This window comes from Callithrix jacchus, chromosome 3, assembly GCF_049354715.1.
Source record: "Callithrix jacchus isolate 240 chromosome 3, calJac240_pri, whole genome shotgun sequence".
NCBI lineage: Eukaryota > Metazoa > Chordata > Mammalia > Primates > Cebidae > Callithrix > Callithrix jacchus.
In genome coordinates, this window is record NC_133504.1 from 91,043,050 (window position 1) to 91,069,123 (window position 26,074).

General features: G+C 35.7%; 2 protein-coding genes across 32 annotated transcripts in view; one reads left to right on the forward strand and one right to left on the reverse strand.

Moving 5' to 3' along the window:
* The window catches only part of AIMP1 (aminoacyl tRNA synthetase complex interacting multifunctional protein 1), a 38,800-nt gene extending 12,795 nt beyond the window's left edge, over positions 1 to 26,005 (reverse strand). The window contains exons 1-8 of one of the 13 annotated variants that reach the window (XM_078366738.1): positions 25,003 to 25,076; positions 23,834 to 23,933; positions 18,520 to 18,601; positions 18,053 to 18,186; positions 15,350 to 15,463; positions 14,666 to 14,833; positions 11,276 to 11,484; positions 6,357 to 6,525 (exon numbers count right to left, since the gene is read on the reverse strand). In XM_078366738.1, the coding sequence (XP_078222864.1) occupies positions 6,357 to 6,525; positions 11,276 to 11,484; positions 14,666 to 14,833; positions 15,350 to 15,463; positions 18,053 to 18,161 (769 nt within the window). In that variant the 5' untranslated portion in view covers positions 18,162 to 18,186; positions 18,520 to 18,601; positions 23,834 to 23,933; positions 25,003 to 25,076. Of the gene's footprint in view, positions 1 to 3,288; positions 3,417 to 6,356; positions 6,526 to 11,275; positions 11,485 to 14,665; positions 14,834 to 15,349; positions 15,464 to 18,052; positions 18,187 to 18,519; positions 18,602 to 23,833; positions 23,934 to 24,020; positions 24,256 to 24,786; positions 25,077 to 25,940 lie in introns of those variants that run through there. The other 12 variants (XM_078366739.1, XM_078366737.1, XM_035293186.3 and 9 more) reach the window with 12 other exon arrangements.
* Positions 25,319 to 26,074, forward strand: part of TBCK (TBC1 domain containing kinase) — a 291,657-nt gene continuing 290,901 nt past the window's right edge. For 9 of the 19 annotated variants that reach the window (XM_078366731.1, XM_078366734.1, XM_054253079.2 and 6 more), the window contains exon 1: positions 25,319 to 25,641. The gene's annotated coding sequence lies outside the window, so the exon portion shown is untranslated. Of the gene's footprint in view, positions 25,654 to 26,074 lie in introns of all 19 variants that reach the window. The other 10 variants (XM_054253088.2, XM_054253080.2, XM_078366733.1 and 7 more) reach the window with 3 other exon arrangements.

The following is a 26,074-nucleotide window of genomic DNA, read 5'->3' on the forward strand; positions in this document are numbered from 1 at the left end:
AAACTATTCAATAGATGGTGCTGAAATAACTGGCTAGCCATATGCAGAAGAGTAAAATAGGACCCTGATATTTCAGCATATACAAAAGTTAACTCAAGATGGATTAAAGAATTGAATATGTTATGCATATGTTGAACCAGCCTTGCATCCCTCGGATTAAGCCTACTTGATCATGATGGATAAACTTTTTGATGTGCTGTTGCATTTGGTTTGCCAGTATTTTACTGAAGATTTTTGCATCAATGCTCATCATGGATATTGGCCTGAAATTTTCGTTTTTAGTTATGTCTCTGTGGGTTTTCACATCAGAAAGATGTTGGTCTCATAAAATGAGTTAAGGAGGATTCCCTCTTTTTGTATTGTTTGGAATAGTTTCAGAAGGAATGGTACCAGCTCCTCTTTGTACGTCTGGTATAATTTGGCTGTGAACCCAACTAGACTTGAATTTTTTTGGGTTGGTAGTCTATTAATTGCTGCCTCAACTTCAGACCTTGTTATTGGTCTATTCAGGGATTCAACTTCTTCCTGGTTTAGTCTTGGGAGGATCTGACTGTACAGGAATTTATCCATTTCTTCTAGATTTTCTAGAACGGAGGCCTCAGAAGTAACGCCACACATCTACAACCATGTGATCTTTGACAAACCTCAAAAAACAAGCAATGGGGAAAGGATTCCCTGTTTAAATGGTGTTGGGAAAACTGGTTAGCCATGTGCAGAAAGCTGAAACTGTACCCATTCCTTACACCTTATACAAAAATTAACTCAGATGGATTAAAGATTTAAATATAAGAGCTAACACCATAAAAACCCTAGAAGAAAACCTTGCAATACCATTCAGGACATAGGCATAGGCAAGGACTTCATGACTAAAACACCAAAAGCATTGGCAACAAAAGCCAAAATAGACAAATGGCATCTAATTAAACTTAAGAGCTTCTGCACAGCAAAATAAACTATCAGGAGAGTGAACCAGCAACCAACAATATAGGAAAATATTTTTGCAATCTACCCATCTGACAAAGGGCTAATATCCAGAATCTACAAAGAACTAAAGCAAATTTACAAAAAAAAAAAAAAAAAAAAAAACCCTCAAAAAGTGGGTGAAGGATATGAATAGACACTTTTCAAAAGAAGACATTTATGCAGCCAACAAACATACGAAAAACTGCTCATCATCACGGGTCATTAGAGAAATGCAAATCAAAACCACATTGAGATACCCCCTCAGGCCAGTTAGAATGGTGATCATTAAGAAATCAGGAGACAGATGCTGGAGAGGATATGGAGAAAGAGGAATGCTTTTTACACTGTTGGTGCGAGTATAAATTAGCTCAACCATTGTGGAAGACAGTATGGTGATTCCTCAAGGATCTAGAACTAGAAATACCATTTGACCCAGCAATCCCATTACTGTGTATATACCCAAAGGATAAATTGATCTATTATAAAGACACATGCACACATATGCTCAATGTGGTACTGTTTACAATAGCAAAGACTTGGAATCAACCCAAATGCCCATCAAAGATAGATTGGATAAAGAAAATGTGCCACATATACACCATCAAATACTATGCAGCCATAAAAAGGATAAGTTCATGGCCTTTGCAGGGACATAGATGAATCTGGAAACCATCATTCTCAACAAACTGACACAAGAACAAAAACCAAACACCGCATGTTCTCACTCATAAGTGGGTGATGAGCAATGAGAACACATGGACACAGGGAGGGGACCATCACACACTGGGACCTGTTGGGGGTAAGGGGGCCAAGGGAGGGATAGCAGTGGGTGGGGGGATTGGGGAGGGATAACATTAGGAGAAATACTAATGTAGGTGATCAGAAGATGGATGCAGCAAACCACCATGGTATGTATATACCTATGTAACAATCCTCTACAATCTGCGCATGTACCCCAGAACTTAAAGTATAATTAAAAAAAAAAAAAAAAGAATTAAATGTAAGACCTAAAACTGTAAAAATCCTAGAAGAAAACCTAGGAAATATCCTTCTCAATATCACCCTTGGCAAAGAATTTATGACTGAGTCTCTAAAAGCAATTGCAACAAAAACAAGTTGACAAGTGGAAGCTGATTAAACTAAAGAGCTTCTGTACAACAAAAGAAACTAAGAGCAGAATAAACAGACAACCTAAGGAATGGAAAAAAATATTAGAAAACTATGCATCCAACAAAGTTCTCATATCCAGAATCCATAAGGAACTTAATTAAACAAGCAAAAAAACAAATAACCCCATTAAAACATTGGCAAAAACCATGAACATATACTTCTCAACAGAAGACATATATGCCACCAACAAATATCAAAAATGCTCAACATCACCAATCACCACAGAAATGCAAATCAAAACCACAATGAGAAACCATCTCATACCCATCAGAATGGCTACTAAGAAGCCAAAAAAACAACAGATGTTGGCGAGGTAGAGGACAAGAGAAAATGCAAATTAGTTCAGCCACTGTGGAAAGCAGTTTGGAATTTCTCAAAGAACTTAAAAACTGATCTACCATTTGACCCTGCAATCCCATTACTAGGTATATACTCAAATAAAAATAGATCTTTCTACAAAAAAGACAAATACACTCATAGGTTCACTGCAACACTATTCACAATAGCAAAGACATGGAATCAACTCAGGTATCCATCAGCAGTGGACTGGATAAAAAAAAAATGTGGTACATATATATTACGGAATACTATGCAGCCTTAAAAAAGAAGAAAATTATATCCTTTGCAGCAACATGGATGCAGCTGGAAGCCATTATCCTAAGTAACTCAATACAAGAACAGAAAATCAAATACAGTATGTTGTCACTTAATAGTGAGAGCTAAACCTAAATATTGAGTACACATGGACACAAAGATTGAAACAAAAGACACTGAGTACTACTAGAAGGGAGGCTGGGAGTGGGGTAAGGGTAGGGTAAGGGTTGAAAAACTACCTCTTAGGTACTATGCTCACTACATGGGTGATGGCATCATTCCAACACTAAATCTGAAGGAAATACAGTTTGTCAATATAAGAAACCTACACATGTATCCCTTGAGCCTAAAATAAAAGTTGAAAAAAAAACACAAAACTTAGTTTAATTTTGTTGCACCATTAAAAAATAGTTCACTCACACACACAAAAAAACTCTCAGTCATTTAACTTTGGAATTAATTCTATTGGTTATCCTCATTTATTTCTGTTTTTCCAATTACTTTAGTCAAATAAGTATCCTTTAAATGAAGTCTTTTAATTTCTGTTTTTCTTCTTATCAGGTCCTTCCACTTATATAAAATAAATATTTATTCCATATCTGCCAAGGATCCACTCTCTTCTGCTTCAAAGACCTATTTGAAGAAACTTTCTCACACATTATGAAGCTTCATCTGTCTCAGGAGTATTACTAGAGAAAACAGGCAATACAAAATGAAACTTCCTTTTAGATTATTAAAATTATTCCATTTTAACTTATTTTCTTTATAACCTGAAGCTGAGTAAAAACATGTGCAAGTATATGATTAGATGGAATTTATAATTATAAATCTAAACTTTTCATCTCTTTCTGTGCTGCAGCATGAGACAATCTACAGCATAAGTGATTTTGCAGCAAGCACATTAATCTGTTCTCCATGTCATACTTTTCTGCTATGCTGGTATTAATATTATTCTATGCTGGTATTAATATTAATATTATGTTTAATTATGTTTAAATATTATTAAATTAATATTAATAATGCCCTTTAGTTAGGACATTATTGCTCTCTGTGGTGTTGTATTAGTCTGTTCTCAAGCTGCTAATAAAGATATTTCCAAGGTTGGGTAATTTCTAAAGCAAAGAGGTTTAATTGGCTCACAGTTCTACATGACTGGGAAGGTCTCACAATCATAGCAGAAGGTTAAAGAGGAGCAAAGGCACACCTTACATGGCAGCAGGGAAGAGAGTGTGTGTAGTGGAACTGCCCTTTTATAAAACCATCAGATCTCATGAGACCTATTCACTTCATGAGAACAGCACAAGAAAAACCTTCCACCAGGATTTAATTACCTCCTACCAGGTACCTCCCAAGACACATGAGAGTTGTGGGAGCTATAATTCAAGATAAGATTTGGCTGGGGACATAACCAAACCATATCATTCCACCCCAGGCCCTTCCAAAATCTCATGTCCTCACATTTCAAAACCAATCATGCCTTCCCAATAGTTCCCTAGAGACTCAACTCATTTCAGCATCAACTAAAAAGTCCACAGTCCAATATTTCATCTGAGACAAGGCAAGTCCCTTCTGCCTATGAACCTATAAAATCAAAAGCAAGTTAGTTACTTCCCATATACAATGGAGGTACAGGAATTGGGTAAACACATTATTCCAAATGGGAGAAACTGGCGAAAACTAAGGGGCTAGAGACCCCATGCAAGTCTGAAATCCAGTAGAATAGTCACTAAACCTCAAAGTTCCAAAATGATCTCCTTTGACTCCAAGTCTCACATGCAAGTCACACTGATGCAAGAAGTGGGCTCCCAAGGCCTTTGGCAGCTCTGCCCCTGTGGTTTTGTAGTGGAGAGCCATCATCCCAGCTGTTTTCACAGGCTGGAGTGTCTAAGGCTTTTCCAGACATACAATGGAAGCTGTCGGTGGATCTATGATTCTAGGGTCTGGAGGGCAATGGCCCTCTTCTCACAGCTCTGGTAGGCAGTGCCCCAGTGGGGATTCTGTGGGGGGGATCCCACCCCACATTTCTCTTCTGCACTGCCATAGTAGAGGTTCTCCATGACAGCCCTGCTCCTACAGTAAATTTCTTCCTGTACATACAGGGGTTTCCATACATCTTCCGAAATCTAGTTGGAGGTTCCCAACTCAATTTTTGATTTACATGCATCTGCAGGCTCAACACCACGTGGAAGCTTCCAAGGCTTTGGGCTTGCACCCTCTGAAGCAAGGGACTTAGCCCTTTTTAGCCATGGCTGGAGCAGCTGGGAAGCAGGGCACCAAGTCCCTAAGCTGCTCACAGCATGGGGGCCCTGGGTCTAGCCCAGGAAACCATTTTTTCCTCCTAGGCCTCAGGTCCTGTGCTGGGAGGGGATGCTGTAAAGGTCTCTGACATGCCTTGGAGACATTTTCCCCACTGTCTTGGCAAATAATATTTGGCTCCTTGTTGCTTATATAAATTTCTGCAGCTGGCAGAAATGGGTTTTTCTTTTCTACAGCATTGCCCGCAAACTTTTCAAACTTTTATGTTCTGCTTCCCTTTTAAACATATGTTCCAATTCTAAACCATGTCTTTGTGAATGAATAAAACTGAATGCTTTTGAAGGGCACCCAAGTCATTTCTTAAATGCTTTGCTGCTTAGCAATTTCTTCTGCCAGATACCCCAAATCATCTCTCTCAAGTTCAAAGTTTCACAGATCTCTAGGGAAGGGGCAAAATGCCACCAGTCTCTTTGATAAAGCATAGCAAGGATCACCTTTGCTTTAGTTCCAATAAGTTCCTCATCTCTGAGACTACCTAAGCCTGGACTTTATTGTCCATATCACTATCAACATTTTGGTCAAAGCCAATCAGCATGTCTCTAGAAAGTTTCAAACTTTCCCACATGTTCCTGTCTTCCAAGTCCTCCAAGTATCCAGGAAGTCCCAAACTATCCCACATTTTCCTATCTTCTTCTGAGTCCTCCAGACTGTTCCAACCTCTGCCTGTGATCCAGTTTCAAAGTCACTTCCATACTTTCAGGTATCTTTATAGCAGCACCCCAGTACCAATTTACTGTATTAGTCCATTCTCATGCTTCTAATAAAGACACATCTAAGACTGGGTAATTTATAAAGAAAAGAGGTTTAATGGACTCACAGTTCCACATGGTTGGAGAGGCCTCACAATCATGGCAAGAGGTGAAGGAGGAGCAAAGGCATGTCTTATATAGCAGCAGGCAAGAGAATGTGTGTAGTGTAACTGCCCTTTTACAAAACCATCAGATTTCATGAGACTTATTCACTATCATGAGAACAGCACAGGTAAAACTTGCCCCCAGATTCAGTAACCTCCCACCAGGTCCCTCCCATGACATGTGGGACCTACAATTCAAGATGAGATTTCAGTGGGGACATAGTCAAACCATATCAGGTGTTTTAAACAACATGCACACTCACGGGGAGGAGAATGGCTATAAGGTTTACTCAATGTGTCATCTTGAGCCAATCTTGAAAAACTCCATAATATTTAATAATGGTCATTTAATGTAAGACTTTGATTCTTACACTGATTTTAATCTTTAAACATTACAAACATCACTTTGAGAACTGATTGCAAAACTGTTAAATAATTACTAATAAATACAAATACTTACCTGGGAAAGCTGCAAAAGTAATTCTGTCTCCAGGAACAGACCCATTTGGAGGTGCCAAGATTTCAACTTTCTCTGGTGAACTAGCACACATGACCATTGCTTGAGACAATACTCCCCTCATCTTTGCAGGTTTCAGATTACAAAGTAAAACCACCATCCGATTTTGCATCTGTATAAAATATAAACTGGTAAGTAAAGATGTACACAGATTAAGCCTAATCATAGCCAGACTATATTAAGCTACACTTAATATGCTAAGTATCAAATGTTCTACTTTTGTGGATGTACCTTTGTCTCTCTGTGCCCAAAGTCTCTTACTGTTGTTACGAAGCTTTACATAAATGTGAAAAAAAAATTCTAAACTGATAATGCATTATGGTTAAAAGAACAGAGGAATTTCAGTTAAAAATGTACTGAATAAATAAATAAGTGAAACATTTGTCTTTGAACTTCAGCTGCCATTCACTAGCAATGAGAATGCATAAATTTGACATTCCTGTTTGCTAAAAATCAGAGAAATCATATTGAAGAATTGTCATAAGGATTAAATCATAATACACATATAAAGCATTTAGCCTAGCATTAGAATTAATAATGCACACATTCATGCATGTGCATTTTATTCCCTTACATTTGTTCATTTACAGAGCTATGCTAGATTTATTTTTTAATAAAAAAAAAAAATTGGCTGGGCGTGGTGACTCATACCTATAATCCCAGCTCCTTTGGAAGCTCAGGCAGGCAGATTGCTTGAGCCCTGTAGTTCGAGACCAGCCTGGGCAACATGGCAAAACCCAGTCTCTACAAAAAAATACAAAAATGCGCTGGGCATGTTGGCATGCACCTGTAGTCCCAGCTACTTGGTAGGCTGAGGTGGAAGGATCACTTGAGCCTGGAGTCTGCTATAAGCCTTGATTATGACACTGAACTCCAGCTTGGGCAACAGAGAAAGACCCTGTCTCAAAAAAAAAAAAAAACAGAAAACATTTAACAATTCCAGCATTATGCATCATGCAAGTAACAGGTAGGCTATTTCTATAAGTTTTTTACAGAAGCAAATAGAATTTCTTTAATCTTCAAATCTAAAGTGTCTTTTTTTTCCAACTAGCAAAAATAAGAAATACAGTTATTTAAATTTTTCCAACAGGTTTAAAATGAATCATACAAGAGGAGTATTGTTCAAAGGAGAAAAAAAGATGCATTTTAGATAGTTTCTATAAATAAATGTTATATGAAAATTTACTCTGAAATTCTATGATTTTAAAAAAATGAGCCTAAGAGTCAAATTCAAAATGAATTACGGGGTCTTCATAAATAATATTTATCTTCAAATGCTTCAAATAAAGTGACAATGTCACACATATGAAAACTTAAAAGTTATAGCAAAAATGTTTAAGAGTAGCAACAAGATTAGTTGGATGCAATCCTTTAAGGATCTGATGATAACCATATACCTTTTCCCTAGAAAAATGTACGACCTACAAAATACAGTATGTAATTTTGAGAACTAAGTGACCCTGCTTTATAGAATGTTTACTAGTACTATCTTTTTTTTTTTTTAACTTTTATTTTAGGTTCTCTCTTGATGAGTTAGAAACAGATGTTTATAAAAATAGCTTTGCTTATAGTTGTGAATGATGGCTGCTGGAAGAGGAAAAAATAGTCTACAACTTATAAGAATAGAAAAGATGAACCCCAAATGAGGAGTTTTTCCAATTTAAGTTGCCTTAAGATCAGTTGCTTCTTTTCTCAAGTTCCTAACTAAATAAGGAGTTATGAATCTGCCTTGGTCCTATATAAATAATAAATATTAAAAAGGAAAAAAAGCACATGCATATGACAAGTCTATCTCTTTTTTCATAGATAAGAGAAACTTCACTGATCTCCTTAATTCCATCTCCTTCCCATCAACAGAGCAGGCAGAATGATCCTATTAAAACGTTAGGCTGACCAATGTTATTCTTTTGCTCTAAAATCCTACAATGGCTTTCGTCTTACTCAGAAAACATGCCGAACTCTTTACAATTATCTATAAGTCATTTGGCACCCTTATCTCTTTCATCTCCCATGACTTTCTCACTTATTTACTCTGCTCTTTTCATATTGGCCTTCTGCTATTCCTTGAACACCCCAGGCATCCATCTCTCCCAGGCTGCCTGAAATGCTCTTCAGTCAGATAAACACTTGCTTTCATTTTCTCAGATCTTTACTCAATGTCATTTTCTTTATGGGGTCTTCCCTGGGCACTTTATATAAAATGTCAACATGATCCTCGCCTCAATACTTACTAGATTCTTTCCCTACTTGATTTTTCTCTGGGCACTTATTATAACATACTATATATTTACTAATGCCTTGATAATATTTCTGATTCCCTTATAGGAATGTAAGTTTCACAAAGGCAGGGTTATGTTTAAAAATATGTTTGTTGCCTGGGTGTGGTGGCTCACACTTATAATCCCAGTATTTTGTGATGCCGAGGCAGGCAGAATCACCTGAGGTCAGCAGTTCGAGACCAGCCTAGCCAACATGGTGAAACCCCATCTCTACTAACAATACAAAAAATTAGCCAGGCATGGTGGTGGTGTTCGTAATCCTAACTACTCAGGAGGCAGAGGTTGCATTGAGCCGAGATTGCCTCATTGCACTCCAGCCTGAGTGACAGAGTGAGACTGTATCTCCGGGAAAAAAAAAAAAAAAAGTTTGTCTATCTCTGTATTTTAATTTGTTGATGTATCCTTTATTTAGGTGCCTAACAAATACTCTCAGCTATACATATAATTGAATAGACACAGGGATTTGTTCAAGTTCACAAAACCAAGAAGCAGCAGAGTGGCAATAAACAAAGGCAGAACTATCTTAATGTTGAAGTCCATATTCTTTGCAATATATCTGAAGCACCATGGGTCAGAGGAAATAGTAGATGATTCAAATCACTATAGAAAACTTCTAGAAAAAGGACATTTAAAACTATTACTGTCTTTGATTCTTTCCACTGTTATTAAATACATTTTTTAGTAAATAAATACAATAAAGTAAAGAAAAAGGAAGAAAGTAAACTTTTGCTGAGAAGGAGGTTTGAAAGCTTGTAAGAAAAAAAAAGCAACAGTTTGAAAACACGACTCTGAAGGGTATCATCATGGGGTATCACTTTGCTTTTAAAATAGTTAGCATGCAAGGTTATCCTTTATAAAATATACCATAACTACTTTTCACATATTCCGAATACCCAGCTCTAATTCTACTATAGAAATAATTAAATTTTAAATAAAGAATAGTATTATATAAACTGTAACCATGGTTTGTTTTCTGAAGTGACACAAAATCACATTCCTTGGTGCTAAACTCACCAGAAGAAAGGAAAAGTGGAGATACTCTAAGCTTCTCCTATCGATTTCTTTTATGAAACACTTAAAACCCAAACTTCACTGGCTCAGATAATTAATCACTGGAGACTTAAAAGAAATGAACTTCTTAAGTAGGAAGTAGAAGAAATCACTTCCTTGTACTCTTGATGATAAGTCAATATTGATCCATTACCTGTACTGTGTTCCAGCAATGTTGAAATTAGAGAGCCAAAACAAAAGCCCAGGCCAGGGATCAATTGTGATGCAATTATGATAAAATCATTTATGAAGTTAGTAAAGGAAATGAGTAAGGAACCCTAGATAGAAAAAACAAGTAATAATCTTATTTTTTTGAGACATGGTAAAAAAAGACAGTTGAGTCTCCCCTTAACCTTCCGTAAGTATAACACTAGCAGAAAAATAAAGATAAATACCAAATAATCACAACTGACCCTCCATCTCAACTATGGAATGATTGAAACTGTGGCAAAGAGTGTAACTTCCACCTAAAGGGGCTATCTACTACTACATGTTAGCCAATTTCTGCCTCAAGAAAACAGCAGGGTGTTGGGAAAGGTGGGGATAAAGTTTAGTTCTGAATTTTTAAGAAAAAATACATCAGGATTTTCATGTAAAATTCCATGTGGAAGTATTTTATGAAATACTATGAAAGATAAACTAAAACTTTTGGGGACTGCATTCTTTCCTTTGCCCAGCGGTTTATAATTTATGACCCTGGTCATGTGTATGGCTCTAAAAACCACATAGTACCTGTAGTTAGAAGCTTCATTACTAATTAACCTTGAATAGTACACAAGAAAGCTGAACAGTATAGTGATTAGAGTGAGATGAATGAGTATATATACATATATACAGAGATCACAAGTTGGTTTACTTTCAAAACATCATCTGTAAATGGGGATGATACTTCTTAACTGAGAGTTGTATATAGTAAGAAATAAAATAGCATGTGAAAAACATTCATATATTAAGTACTTCTAACACATTAGTCATCATAATCATTATTTTTATCACTGTTCCATCGTGGAATTTTATCATTCGTTGCTATTTAAAATCATGTAATATAAACCCAGCAAGCACCAATCTATGAGAACAAACAAGAACAAATTTTATTTCTCTAAAACCCAAAAATGCATTTTCATACTTGAGGAAAAATGAGGAGAGGGGGTCATGGAGATTAAACCTGCAATTTTTAATGGTATTCCTTTATTTGTTAAAAATGGGATGTTTTGTATTTTGTTGTTACTTAGATTTTACAAATATATATATATTTTTTATGCCAAATACAAAAGTAAAAAGATTTTAAAAATAGAGAAAATAAATATTTTCTTCTTCTTATCCTCATGCATTCTATCTTAATTTACAAATATTTTACAGGTTTTTGGTGGTTTTATGCTTTTCTTGTTGAATTAACCACATTCAAACTAATCAACTGAACTAATCAATAATGGCACATGTTGTATGGCATACAAAATTACATGCAAAGATATCAAGAAAGAGGGAATGAAAATGATGTATGTACACAACAGTAACTTCAGTTGTAGAGATTACCTGTTCAAGAGGAACATGATTCACCAGGCCACTGACAACTGTTCTTGGGGTTATTTCTCCAACATCTACTTCTTCTACATACAAAGAATCTGCATCAGGGTGTTTTTTGGCAGTTATGATGCAACCAATTCGAAGATCCAGACGGGAAACATCTATTGGACTAGAGTTGGTACTTCCAGCTACTGATTGCTGTTTTTTCTCCTTCTTCTCTATTAAAAAGTATTTATAAGTGGGTAAGAATCAGAAATAAAACCAAACAAATAAAACACTATGAAAACTCCATGGAATCAATACTGACGAGCTTAAAAGGAAAAAAAAATTATCTCCTACATTCAGTGAAATAATAACAAAGAAAAAAATTATCAAAGTCATAAAATCTTGAAACCTATTTTAGCTATTTCTCTGTTGTATTTCTATTTGAAAGGTGGTGTGAGGTTGGCAAACTATGGCTGATGGCTCAAATCCAGCCTGTTGCCTGTTTTTGTAAATAAAGTTTTACTGGAAGAGAACCATATTCATTTATTTACATATCATCCATAGATACTTTTGCACCAGGGCAGAGTTGAGTGGTTGTGACAAAGGCTTTATGGCAGAAAAAGTTTGCCTTTCCCTGAAACAGGACAATAGACAATCCTCTAAAAACTTTTACTATGGCTCTTTGGAAGATGACAAACTCTTCATTTAGAAAGAACACCACAGTACCCAAATGATAGAATGAACTAGAGTGAAATACATTTTAACTGATCAAATATTTTCCTCATCACTTATATATTCTAATAAGTATACAATTAATTTCTTCATTTCTTAGATTTGGGGTTATCCACAGTAACGATTTAAGCATATAAGAATATTTTATTTTGATTATGTTTCAATATTTTTATTTACTTGCTGGAAATGTAACTCTTATTAACACATAATTATTTTAGCTACTGAGTTAAATGCAACCTACAAAGAGAACTCATATTCTTTAAGATTACAACTAGCTTTTCTATCCAAAAAAAAGTAAAGGCAAAATAAAACCTTATTTGCCTTTGAATCCACAAAATAGAGATAAATTGTTGTAGCTTGGAAGTGTTCTTTTTCAACTATACATTTATTTAATCTTTCAACCTATATTTACTGAGTGCCATGACAATGGCTTACCAAAGAGGGGATGGAACTAACTTAAAATACTGGCCAATTTTTAAATGTCAGTAGCAAGCTTTTAAAAAATTTCACTTTCCATAAGTTAGCAAAGATTTTTTAAACGGTAAAAATCCAAATGACACACAAAAATATATACAACAAAATTACCAGAATATACCAAAATCTTAATAGTTATCTTTGTATGATAAACTATATATATTTACTTAAAAATTGTATTATGATATATCTATATTTGCATATATTTTAAAATTCTAATCTACTTCCTAGGCATTTGAAATACTTTTATCAGGAATCCCCATTCCAGAAATGATTGCAAATATTAAAATCTATACCAAGATCTTTGTTAATTATCATAAGGAATTGCAGAAATTCTACACTGACAAATGAGTGATGCTCAATTAAGATATGTGGCAGTCTAACTGGGTGTGGTGGCTCACACCTGTAATCCTAGCACTTTGGGATGCTGAGGTGGGTGGATCACCTGAGATCAAGAGTTTGAGACCAACCTGACCAATATGGTGAAACCCCATCTCTACTAAAAATACAAAAATTAGCTGGGGGTGGTGGCGTGAACCTGTAGTCCAGCTACTCAGAAGACTGAGACAGAATTGCTTGAACCTGGGAGGCAGAAGTTGCAGAGAGCCAAGATTGCACTACTATACTCCAGCATGGGTGAAAGAGCGAGACTCCGTCTCAAAAAAAAGATATGTGGCAGTCTAGAAAGATTATATAGAGACCACAGCCCTTGTATAAGCAGAATCTGGCAATTCTAGCTAGTAGCCAAACACCTTTGGAACAGCCCTCTATAAACAGCACTGTCCAATATGGTAGCTGCCAGCCACATAGTTTATTTAAATTTAAAATAATTTAAATTAGAAATTCAGTTTAGTCATACTACCCACAGTTCAAATCTTTAATAACCACATGTGGCCATTGGCTACCATGTTGAATAATGCAGATATAGAGTGTTTCTATTATCATATGTAGAAAGTTCCATTGGACAGAAGAGTTCTACTCCTGTAATTCCATTTGGCTTTGTGGTCTTGTGTGCTCCCTCTTCCATCAAAGGAGAGCCTTGTTGCCTTCTCTTACTAGGAGACAAATTAATCCTGAGTCAGAACAGTGCAACCTGCTTAGAGAATAGAATACAGATCCTACCAAATTTGCAAGAACAGGTTATATAGTTGTTCTGTGTCTACTTCTTAACATAATTTTTACACTAAAAGAATTAATCTGACTTGCTTTCTTTATATTCATACCACCCAGTGGTGAAGTTGTTGCATAGAGGCTGTACAGCCCCTAACTACTTCTAACTAGCAGAGGTTACTGATGTTTGCCAAAGGAACTGGCAAGTGCTTTAGAGACTAAATTGACTTGAGTTAGTTCACAAATCCCTCTGCCATGTTATATTTTCCCCCAAAAAATGTAAATAAGTTTAAGTGTAATAAGAGATATGCATAATTATTTATAAAGGCACCTTTTAGACATACCTGGGGAAAGGAAGTCAGATTTATGATGAGAAAAAATAGCTTTAGGAGCAAGGTTAAAAAATAAATGAAAAAAAGATTAGGCTTTAATATTAATTCAGATGAAAGATCGTGAAAACCTGAATTAAGGTAGCACCTAATGAAAGGAAAAACCAGAGCCGGGGTCTATGTATGTTTTAGAGACAGGAATCATAGGATTTGTTGGTTAATTAGACATGAAGAATGAAGAATGAAGAATAGGGACAGGCAGGTTGATGACTAGATTTCAAGGGTTGTTGCCTAAGTGGATGGTGACATTTCTTTCTACTTTAGTTCTCATGGATTCCTGAAATCTTAATACCTCACACTCTAGTTCAGACAGTCTGCTCTGACCGGTGGAATGTCCTTTTCCTATCATCACAACTGGTCCTAAGCTAGCTTCCCATCTAGGACTTCTCTCAAACTATGCCACAAATAGATACCAAAATTCAGCCATATCAAACTACATATGGGTTTCTACACTTAATCTTGACTGTCTGTTTTTACTTATGCTGAGCCCTCTGCCTAAAATGCCACATTTTTACCCTACTAATCTGGTCAACATTCACACACCATTTAGGACCCAGCTTGTATGTTCCAATATCATATTGTTCCTAATCTTATCCTAGCTCACGAAAGTTGAACTTTCTTTTTGATACCATTATTATTATCACTATCAAAATTTGACATTTTCTGATAATCCAGTCAACAGCTAAATATGCTTAAAGGTCAAAAATACCTTTATTTTCAGTTTTCTCTTTTGCTTTCTTTTCTTCTCCTGTTCCTCCTTTTATCTGTTGTTTGGTACCAAAAGATACGGTTGTTACTGGTGTAGACTGTATCACATTTTCAGAAACCACAGAATTAGCTTCCAAGGGAGCACCAGATGGAAATGGTATTTGCTTCACTGAGACAGAAAATAAAATAATGTCATTCATATTAAGTCAATAAATATGATAAAAATATAAAATTATAAACCATAAATAAGAACTCATTTTAAAAGAAAAATTCACTGTATATAGTTACCAAGTATCCACTGTCTGACACTACAAAATGGCTGTCAAAAAAATTAAGCATATTTTAGCAATTACTGAGGTATCAAAGAATAAAGGCATGATTCCCATTTAATCAATAATTACTAAACTGAGAAATCTGCAGATAAGAACAATAGCTAACATTTATTATGAACTTACTATGGCCCAAACACTTTTCAAAATGCTGTATATGAGTTAACCCATGTACTTCTCAAACTCTAAGAAGTAGGTTCTATTCATGCCCCATTTTATTGATAAAACTGAGTCATCCAGAAGTTATGAAGTTGGCCAAGTTGCTTGGATACAGATTCTTACTTCTTTCCTCACTGTCAGTGTGACTGGCCAACTTCTTAACTTCTGGATTACTCAAATTTTCTCTATTTAATTACCTCCATTTTGAATTTCTGCTTGAATGAGCTCTTGTTTCAGTTCTTCAATTTCTTTCTTTAGTTTAGCATTTTCAACTCGAAGTTTCTTCTCTTCCCTCAAAGTTGCCTGCAAAACTAGGATCAAGAACATCCAGTTGACATATGTGTGGGTTTTGTTTTTTTTTTGAGATGAAGTCTCACTTAGTCACCCAGGTTGGAGTGGAGTGGCACGATCTCGACTCTCTGCAACCTCTGCCTCCCAGGTTCAAGCAACTCTCCTGTCTCAGCATCCCAAGTAGCTGAGATAACAGGTGAGCACCATCATACCCAGCTAATTGTACTATCTTTAGTAGACATGGAGTTTCACCATGTTGGTCAGACAGGCCTTGAACTCCTGACCTTGTAATCCACCTGCCTCGGCCTCCTGAAGTGCTGGGATTACAGGCGTGCTGTGCCCGGCTAAAATATGTGTTTTTAAAAAAGGCTTTGAATGAATACTACTTGAAAAGAAGACAGCCAGTATAACTAGAGCTAGGAAAATACTAGCTCTAGTGTAACCAAATGTTTGGCCAGTGCCTTTATGCCAGTTTAATATTTATTAAAACAACATGATATTTAAGAGAGAGAGGAAAAAAAGAAAACATATAATAGTAAAAGAGAAAGGCTTTATGAATCATTTTCCTAGCTTCTATTAAGATGCTAACTAAGATCAAATTACCACGTTTTCAGCATTACAGCTATAATAAAGGGCAACTTAAGAAGCTGGCACAAAAATGTGAATATGTAGCCAACATCACTGGCTCATGCCTATAATCCCATAATCCCAGCACTTTTAGAGGCTGAGGCAAGAGGATCACTCGAGCCCAGGAGTTTGAGACCAGCCTGGGCAACATGGCAAAACCCCATCTCTACAATAAATACAAAAACTAGCTTGGGGTTGTGGTACATTCTGTGGTCCCAGCCACTCAGGAGACTGAGATGGGAGGACTGATTGAGACTTGGAGGTTGAGGATGCAGTGTGAGCCGGTAGATTGTGCCACTGCACTCCAGCCCAGCTGACAGAGCAAGACCTTGTCTCAAAAGAATTTTTAAAAAAATAAAATAAAATGTCAATAAGAGATATTGAAAGAGATAAGCATTATATTAAATTACATTTTTTAAAAAGTCTGAGACATTACCACACAAGAAAAAACTATTCTTATGTCTTTCTTTTTAGTTATTACCTTTTAAAAGAAGCTGAATATTGCTAAAGTCTGAGTTGAGCTAATCAAACATTCAATGAGTGAAGTAACTCAAGGATTTGCTCAAAATATAATGTATGCATTAAGGTGTGCAATGGGGTAACAAAAATATAAGAGAAAAATAATGGTTCTCAGTGGGGTTGGTTCTGCTCTGTAGGTAGGATTTTGAAAATCGGTGGGATTATTTGATTGTTGGTACTGGTATTTAATAAGCAGAGGCCAAGAATGCCAGATGTCCTACAGTATGCTGCATACTCCTGCAAAATGAAGAACTGTTTTACATTCTGCAGAACTTCCTAGAGGTCTATAATAAATTTGTATAGGTAAAAATCCCGTTAATAATTATTTGAACCAGTATTTTAACTATTCTTTATATATACATACAAAGTATTTTTAAGCATGCTATGATACCTTAAAGTTTCCATGAATCAAGTACCATATAAATCAAGAGTGGACTGTACCTTCTTTTAATCAAAGCATTATCTAATCAATCACTCATCATTTTCAGTAAATCATCTACATCACTAAAATATACTTCTGGTATCTAAGATACCTACACAAAGGCAGTCTGACTATACATCTATCCTAGTCAGCATTGTACCTATTGCATTTTTGATGATTCCATGTATGTGAATCACGTGGCATGTGACCCTCTTACACTGCCTCTGGTGGTATAATCCTGGGGAAGTATTACTTACTAAAATATATATTATTATTACCTACTTATACCTTTCTAATTCTCTATTATATACAGGATTCATATATTTTTTAAAATTATATATAGGTAGTTTATTTTTCTAAGAAATATTTTCCTTACAAGATATTAACAGAGATTTTATTAAGTACTTATTCTAAATTAGGAGGAATATGACTAAAAACAGCCAGTATAGGCTACAAAAGAATAATAGAAAGGTGAAGAATAAGTAAAAAAGATTTTCAAATCAACAAAACTGAAATGCTTGTCAAGGTGCTAGGAAATGGCCACCTATGGAAAGCAAAATTCTGTTTAAAACATATATTATATCATACAAGCAATGACTATGTCCAATCTCTTCATCTTATTAATAAAAAGAGAGTAAAAATTTTAAGAAAAATAATTTAAAAATCTCAAACATTATTTAAAAAGAAACAAAGTGGCATGTTAAAATCAGAAAAAAAAATGATAAAGGAAAAAGTTTCTGCAGAGTAAATACAGGTTTTTGTTTACACTACAAAATGTAGAAGAGCATTTATTTCTACTAGTGGCAGCAAAATATTTCCAAATTTCTATTCTAACATTAACACTGACTATTGTGAAGAAAATACATTTAAACAAACAGAACTGAAACCAAAGTTCTGAAGGTAAAAATTCTGATATTTTTCTACATAGAACACACACTTCTAAGTAAAACTTAAATAACTTATGTGGTAAACATCATTTTTCCCTTTGTCAATGTATAAATTCATTTTAAGTATCTCCTTAGAAAATTTGAAATTTTCTTACTTGCTTTCTCCTTAAGTAGAGCAACCTGCTGCTTAAGATATTCAATGATTTGATCTGCCTCTGCACCCTTCTGCTCTAGTCTCTTCAGAACAGCATCATTATTTGCCATTTTTGCCAAGAGGCAGCAGAAAATCCTAGATGAAAAAATAAAAGTAATAAATTACACTGTGAAAGGAATAAATTTATACTATAGGAGAGCATGAAAAAGCAGTCTGAAAAGGAAAACATTTTCTACTGTAATAGATAAATATGTTAGAAAAATATTTTTCCTATGAAGAGCAGCAGGCCAAACAAATAGCAGAAATGTTAAGTAGACTAATTTCTTAATCTATTTGGAAGAGGAAATATAATTTGTACCTAATGCAGAAAACAGACTAGCCCCATTTAAGGCTGAAAGGTTTCAAAGAAAGTTTCAGGTACACTAAGAGATAAGAGTAACAATAACTTTATGCTAAGGAGTATTACACCTGTGCTCCAAAGTGAAGAGTTGCTGACTTCATTCCTTTTATATTTCTGTATACTGGATCTTTCTACTGTGTATTTACTTATCTACAATATTCAAGAAGAAAATGTCACTTAGGAAAAACAAATATTAAAAAAAGAGATAATTAAGAAAACAATATTAATCATATGCTTGTTCTGATATAATGTCAGTATATACTGTGTCCTTTAACTTAAAAATTAGAATTTTAGTTTTATAATAAATTCAGAGAAATTTTAAAAAATACTACCAAGGTACATGTAAGCAAACAATCTGAGATTAATTCATAATGTTAAAGTTTAAATTGCTACATACTAAGAAAAATAATCACATTCACAACAGAGAGAGTTAATTGTTAGCAATACTATGAACTGTTCTTTTTTACCTGATTAAATAAGAATTTATAATTCAAGGTAAAACAATGACACAAGCATTGCTGAAAGAATTCTAATTAAAATAAATAAAGCAGCACTCAATATTAATGGTGAAATTTTTAATAAAAACTGGACATAACAACAGATTGACAATTTCAAATTATTATATAATACCAATTCTATACAAAGACTATTCTGAAAAGCCACAATAAACTGGCTGGTATTTATGTTTGAGGTGACTGTCCAGACCTGTGGGCTTATTTATGAGCATTAGTCTATACTTAAATCTACTTGTTTCATATCAGTTAAGATACTAGTTTTTTAGTTTTCTTTCTTAATTTTGACATTTGAATAAGATGCTTTGAGTCATACCTTTTCAAAATGTATTTTTCTAAAATGTACCATGATTCACATTCATCTTAGTATTATTCATCAAATACGTCTTTGCTAGAGATGTACAAGTTGCCAATTCTGCCCCATCAGATACACATTATTGTTTGTGATAGGTACATTTCACCTGTTGATATATTTTATCATTATTTATGTTGGACTAAACTAGAAAATAGTTAAAAACTAAAGAAATGCTGTAACTCAGGACACTAAAATTCAGAAGAGCATACTTTATTTACTTTAACTTTCTTCATATATCCATTTCTATTAAGATATTTTCTCTACAATTCTGGCTTTGCAAACATTTAAGTAACAACAACATGGTATTCTGTGTACACTTTGGTAAAAATGGCAGTTTAAAAGGTGGTATCTTCATTTGAATTTTTGTGCTCTTTTGGACTATATTTTTCTAAACTGTTAAAATAATAGTCCATATAGAATAATGCTCATAAATAAGCCAAGAGGTCTAGATAGTCACTTAAAAAAAAATACCCACCACGTTGCTGAAAAATCAAAATAAGAAACTCATTTTCTGACTCACACAAAAACATTTAAAAAATCTTCTGAGACTAACAGTAATTTGCAAAACAGAGATAATAAATCCTAGCCTAAGAGAAAAAAAATACTGAGTTGATACATCTGTTAACTATCTGTAAAACATAACTGGAACAATGAGTTACATAAAATATGACTTTTAAAATACATATTAAAGAACAAGCATAAGTTTAGGAAGGAGAATGTCATGTTTCAAAACACACAAACACAAATGAACTAAACACACATATGCAACTGCTAAGATGAAACAACATCATAAAGAGAAGTGATAAAACTTTTTTTTTTTGAGACAGTCTTGCTTTCTCGCCCAGGCTGGAGTGCAGTGGCATGATCTTGGCTCACTGCAACCTCTGCCTCCTGGGTTCAAGTGATTCTCCTGCCTTAGCCTCCCAACTGGGATTACAGGAGACTGGCCAAATTGTGAAGTTTTAGCAGAGTTGGGGTTTCACCATGTTGGCCAGGCTGGTATCGATATCCTGACCTCAACTGATCTGCCTGCCTTGGCCTCTCAAGGTGCTGGGATTACAGGTGTGAGCCACTGTGCTGGCAGCCAGCCTTTACTTCTTCTCCAGTCCTAGATAACTGGTTATCTGGAAATATTATTCATGATGACAATATTTAAAATGTTTCATCTTGTGAAATCTAAAAACATTTCACTTCTAGTTATGTCTCTCTGCTAACATAAGTTTTCTCAAATGCTAAAAGCCATTTGCTGTCTTTGAAAAGAAGCCCTGAAAACAGTTTTTCTAATACTTGTTGATTATCACTTAAATTTTTTAAAAATATAAGTCCTCAGAGTTTCTAATATGTGAATATGTATAAGGTTTCTCACAGATTACAATAACAACTGCATAAGTTTATGTTAACGTTTTCTAGTAACATGCAGATAATGATCACTAGCACTGGCAGAGGAACAAAGGTTTTTTTCAGAAAGTTTATAAGCAAGCCTTGGGTAAATCATATATTTAGACTGTGTGACCTTGGTAAAGTTATCTAAATTTTTTATACTTTGTTTTCTTAATTTATAAAATTACTTTTATCTGATTTCACCTCCTACTTCCTTGTTACTTCCTTTCAGAGTTCCTTTTTCTTTATATGTCCCATTAATGACAACATTCTTCAGGGTTTGATCTTAATTGCTAATCCTTTCTAGGTATCACAAACTGACACCACAAAGTTCAGGGATGCCTTCTTTTCCAGGGTTAACAGTGTTGGAAATAACTGATGTGAATGTCTTTAAGCAAGACATACAGACACTTTACTACCCACTGTTATCTGTGATTTGTATTACCTGCCAGGTCCCTAAAAGTAAGTTCACGACCCCAACTTTATACTCCCCGATTTTGTGTCATATGCTGGGTTTATAGCAGAGAACAAAAATAATCATGTTCTTTGCACTAAGTTTTCAGACAAATGGGGGAAACGCAGTTGAAGACATTTTTAAAAATAATGTTATGCTTAGGGCACAGTGATCGTTTAACAACACTGCTTAAAGCTCAAATAAATCTTTTACCATTCAACCCAGTATTCATTTCATTAATCTATGCTAATTATTCTTCTGTGATTTTTCAATTTTACATTGAGTATAAGCTAACCTTCAAAATGTTAAGTCCTCAGCATTTCTAATATGTGAATATGTATAAGGTTTCTCACAGATTATAATAACAACTACATATATTTGTAGAACATGTACGATGGCTGGCTAAATACACAAGTAATTTAGAATACTGTAATAATCTCCATTATACAGAGAAAAAAACTTGAATTAAAATTAATTTGCCTCATGTAATATGTAGTTAGTAAATGAGGATTGAACTCAGGTCTGTCTGATGCTGCGGCTAACTCTTTTAATGCTCTAGCTATAATTTCTCTAAAGGATATAATTACGAAGCATTTTCCAACACATTTAATGACAGAATCCTAACCCAGGAATATCTATTAACATTTATTTAAAGTAGTATTCTCTAAAACAGTTTGGGAAATGCTGGTTTAAGTCTCTGGGCCAAAATAAAAAAAAGTTAAGATTGTGAGATTAAAATAGATATAACAATTACATGCACAATAATTGCAAATATAAAATATTTATGAAGAGAAAAACACAGAAAACAGTATACCAACTATGTTAATTGTGTTTGGTGAAAATCAAGACCTTTTCTTTTCCTTTACTAAATTAAAATGGTAATAATGAACATATTTTTTATGATAAAAGCTTCTGAAACATATTATCTAAATCATTCTGTCACTTAACATTAATTTTTGTCCTTCTCAATGTTTATTATATTTTATCAAATCTAAAAAGCCATTAGTCATATGATGCCTCTAACACAGAATCCCAAATTCTGTCCATGAATTTACGGTACATCTTAATCACTAAAATACACACAAAAATGGATTTTTAAGATTTTGAGATCTTTACTATCAATTTTGTTTATTCAGCAATTTCCTCAATAGTCCTCCGCACCCCATGTAATTGCCTGTAATTTCTTTTAAATAGCAAAATCTATGCTCCAAGCTGTCAACATTAGGAATCAAACATAAAAGTTACTACTTTGAAATAGTTTTACAGACAGATTTTTAATTATAGAATTCCTATGCTATATAGGAACTCTACACAAATTTGAAAGTATCTCTAGTCAAAACCTCTAATTTCACTATTTCAGAATTACATTTGGTAAAAATTTACATTTTTGTTGGAAGCTTTAAATACTTTATTTCAGGAAATCTAAAATGCCTTCAGTTGTAAAATGGCTTCAATCCCAAGAAGCTCTATTATTTTATGTACCATTATGAACAAAAAACCCTACTGAATCAACTGACCCAATGCTTTCTTATCACTGAGACACATCCTACATTATTTACCGAAATACTTCTTTTAAATTTAACCCTGGAATTTTATCTTGTATCACCCTTTTGTTTCCCTGTATAGGCAGTAACTTTTCATTCTAATGCTAATCATAATCTTCTGAAGGATATTTAAAAGGAAAATTAAACTCAACAAGTATATACCAACACTGCATATATAACTCCACTGAAATAATGACAATATTAAGTTATAACCAAGTGTGCATAAGTGTGGGCAATGACAAATATTTCACAACTGTCAATTCATCTATAGTGATTTAAAGATGTTAACAATTTAAAAATACCCGCCTATTTCAGAGATGTAAGTATGAGAAAAATGTCTATATCAGAGTTGATGGACTATAGTAATTTTATTCATTTTTTTCCTGTCTTCTCCTCCCTTCATGCCTTCCAACTTCTCTCCCTGATTTGCTACACGATCTAATTACTGGATATGTAAGAGTGTTACAGTATAAATAAAATACCCGACACTGAAAGAATGTCCTTATTATAGTGTTAAGTAATGTGGCACCTTTTAGAACTAGGTGAAAATTCCTCTTAGGATTTAAATAATATATGTCAAAAGTCAGAATTTAAAGAAGATAAGAAAATTAAATATGCTGAGAGCAATGCATCTCACGACACTCAAAATATGTAAATGCAAGCAATCAGCAGTAATTCCAAAGGTCTTTTATCAATCTTTGCCAAAACCTATAAAAAGAGTATCTAAAATTGATTTTTTATGAAAGTTCCTATTTATTCTTGCTTCCCTTACCAGAGAGTCTCCTTTCCCTTTACTGATGAGGACATAGGGAGTCCTGGAGGATTTAAAGAATGGCTATGAGAATGACTATAGAGTGGACAGCTTTGGGAGGCCAGTCCATGTATTTCTAAATACCACTGTCATTAACACAAAAATTTTCTCCCCAGTAGAGTCCATAACATTTAAAAAGGAGTATGTCTTGTCCTCCCATGACCCTCTTACCTCACAATAAGGCCATTTTTTACCTGGTTGAGATTTGCAGACTAGGCCCATTACATACCTTGTCATTAAATACCTGTAATATATCCTAATCTTTGCAATCTTGAGAGATATTATTTCCATTTTATAGACAGATCCAGGAAAATCACATGACTTACCTTATCCCTTCAAGTATCACATAGCAAAGCCATAATTTTAACTTGTGTTTGTCACTCTGAAACTCACACTGGAATTCATTTTTAAAGTGTCTTCCAAAGCCTAATTAAATAAAATTAACCCTGTCATCTATAATGCTCTTACATATCCAAATTAAGTGCACCAAGAATATAAATGGTCATTTCTCACCACCCATAGTGAAACCACCATCATGCTTCCTCTGGATTATTGCAAAACTCTCCTTATTGGCCTTCTTTCTCCCACCACGTCCTCTTCTATTTTTGTGATCCTTTTAAAAGGAAGTCAGATCACATCACTCTACTGCTCAAAACTCTCCAAAATCCTGTTTCGTTAAGAATAAAAGTTAGATGCCCTCAAGATCTTCATGACCTGCTTTCCTTGATTTAATCTCCAGTGAAGGATTAAACCCTTCACTCAACTTTGACCTACAGGCTTCCTTGCTATTTTGGCAAATTTCTGCTTCATGACCTTTGCAATGGCTTATCTCTCTGTCTGACTGCACTTCCTCAAGATACTTGCATGGTTAATAAATCTCCCACTTCTGTCAGCTCTTTACTAAAAGTCATCCTTTCCGTGAGACTTTCCTGTGTCACTCTAAAATTTCAACCTATATCCTTCTTCCCTGCTTTATATTTCTCTTCCGCACTCATCGCAACCTAAAATACAGCATGTTTCTAATTACTTTGCTTAGTATGTGCCTTCCTCACTAAAATGTGAGCTACAAGTAGACAGAGATGTCTGTCTATTTTGTTCATTGCTCTTCACCCGGAACGGTGCCTGGAATAGAGTGGGAGCTTAATAACCACTCAGTGAATGAATAAATTCCTGTCTTCACCCTCCTGTCCCCCAGAGCACCCAAGTCCTTTGACACACACACATTTACATAACAGTAAATACGCTTAGGGATCGGTTTTTTTCTAGTAGTATTCTTAACTTAGCCCTGCATCCTATTTCTCAAACGCGGCTCCTTTAGGAGGGTCTCCAGCTCTTTCCTGTTTCCTCAAGCCAGGGCTGGTCTTAGTGCGAGCGGACTACCCATTAGCACCCGCAGGCCAGGTCCTCTCTACTGGAGACGAGTTAGAGAAGGAAGACACCCCCACGACCGCAATCCGCGATCCCCATGTGGGTGACCCTCCACGACGTCACTCACATGAAGCGGCGGCCAGGCGTTCCCAGACAGCCACAGCAGGAAGCATGTAGGGACAACCACCCGCGCACTATAGCAGCGAGAAAGGACCCAATGAGGTGTCTTTGCTGAACGCCTGAGTGTTCTACAGATTCAATCCCAAATTCTGTCTTCCCCTTCCTGTGTGCAGTCCCATTAACCTGCCACACCACGCTCCTCGTCTTCCATTCCCTCACTCAGTATCTCCAACCGCCCCCACCCCCCCATCTCTTTCTTTCTCGCTATATTTCCTCGCCAGTTTGGGCAAGGGGCAGGACGCCAGACGTCGGGGTCTTTCCTTAGTGTTGGGTCGCGGTGGCTGTGAGAGCAGAAGAAAAGGCCAGGCTGAGGGGAAGGAGGAGGGTAAAAAGCTGGGAACTGTGCAGGGGAACCCTGGGCTCGCGGTCCCGGCCGGGTTCCGGGAAGGGAACCTTAGCTGAGTCGGTTGGCAACCTCTGAGCTCCCGGCGTTCCAGGAGCGGTCTCTTTTGTAGGAGTACCTGAAATGCAGCGTCTGGGGCACTAAGCCGTAGCGGCAACACCTGCCACAGCGACAGCGCTGGGGCCCTGTGTAGAAGCTCCATCCCCCTTGTCTTTGTGCCTGCCTACGTCCCCAGACTCAGAGGCAGGTATTTGGGTAATCCAGTTTTCCGTTCCGTAGTGGGTGGTGTCGTGGGAGGTAGAGGACTATCAGGAGCAGTGAGTGGCCCCGCAGGTCCCCAGGAGAGATGGAGAGCCGAGCTGTGGAGCGGGCATGCTGATGGGTACTGTCCTCATCCCTAGCTACAGCCCCCCTTTCCTACGAATCACACGTTCACCTGAGTCCTTTGAGAGCCGTAGGCACAGCAGTCCCTCTCTCACTGCCTCAAAGGAAGGCTAAAGGAGGAGGCTAGAGCATCTAGAATCCGCCCCTCGGTTACTCACCATAGAGGGAGAATTTCGCTTTGGTTTGTTTCTGGCCCTCGAGGTTTGGTCAGTTGTCGAAGTGTAACACTCCCTTGAGCAGTCGGAGAAAATGAAGCAGTGGAAGGAAGTTACTTGAGAATTGTCAGTGGCTG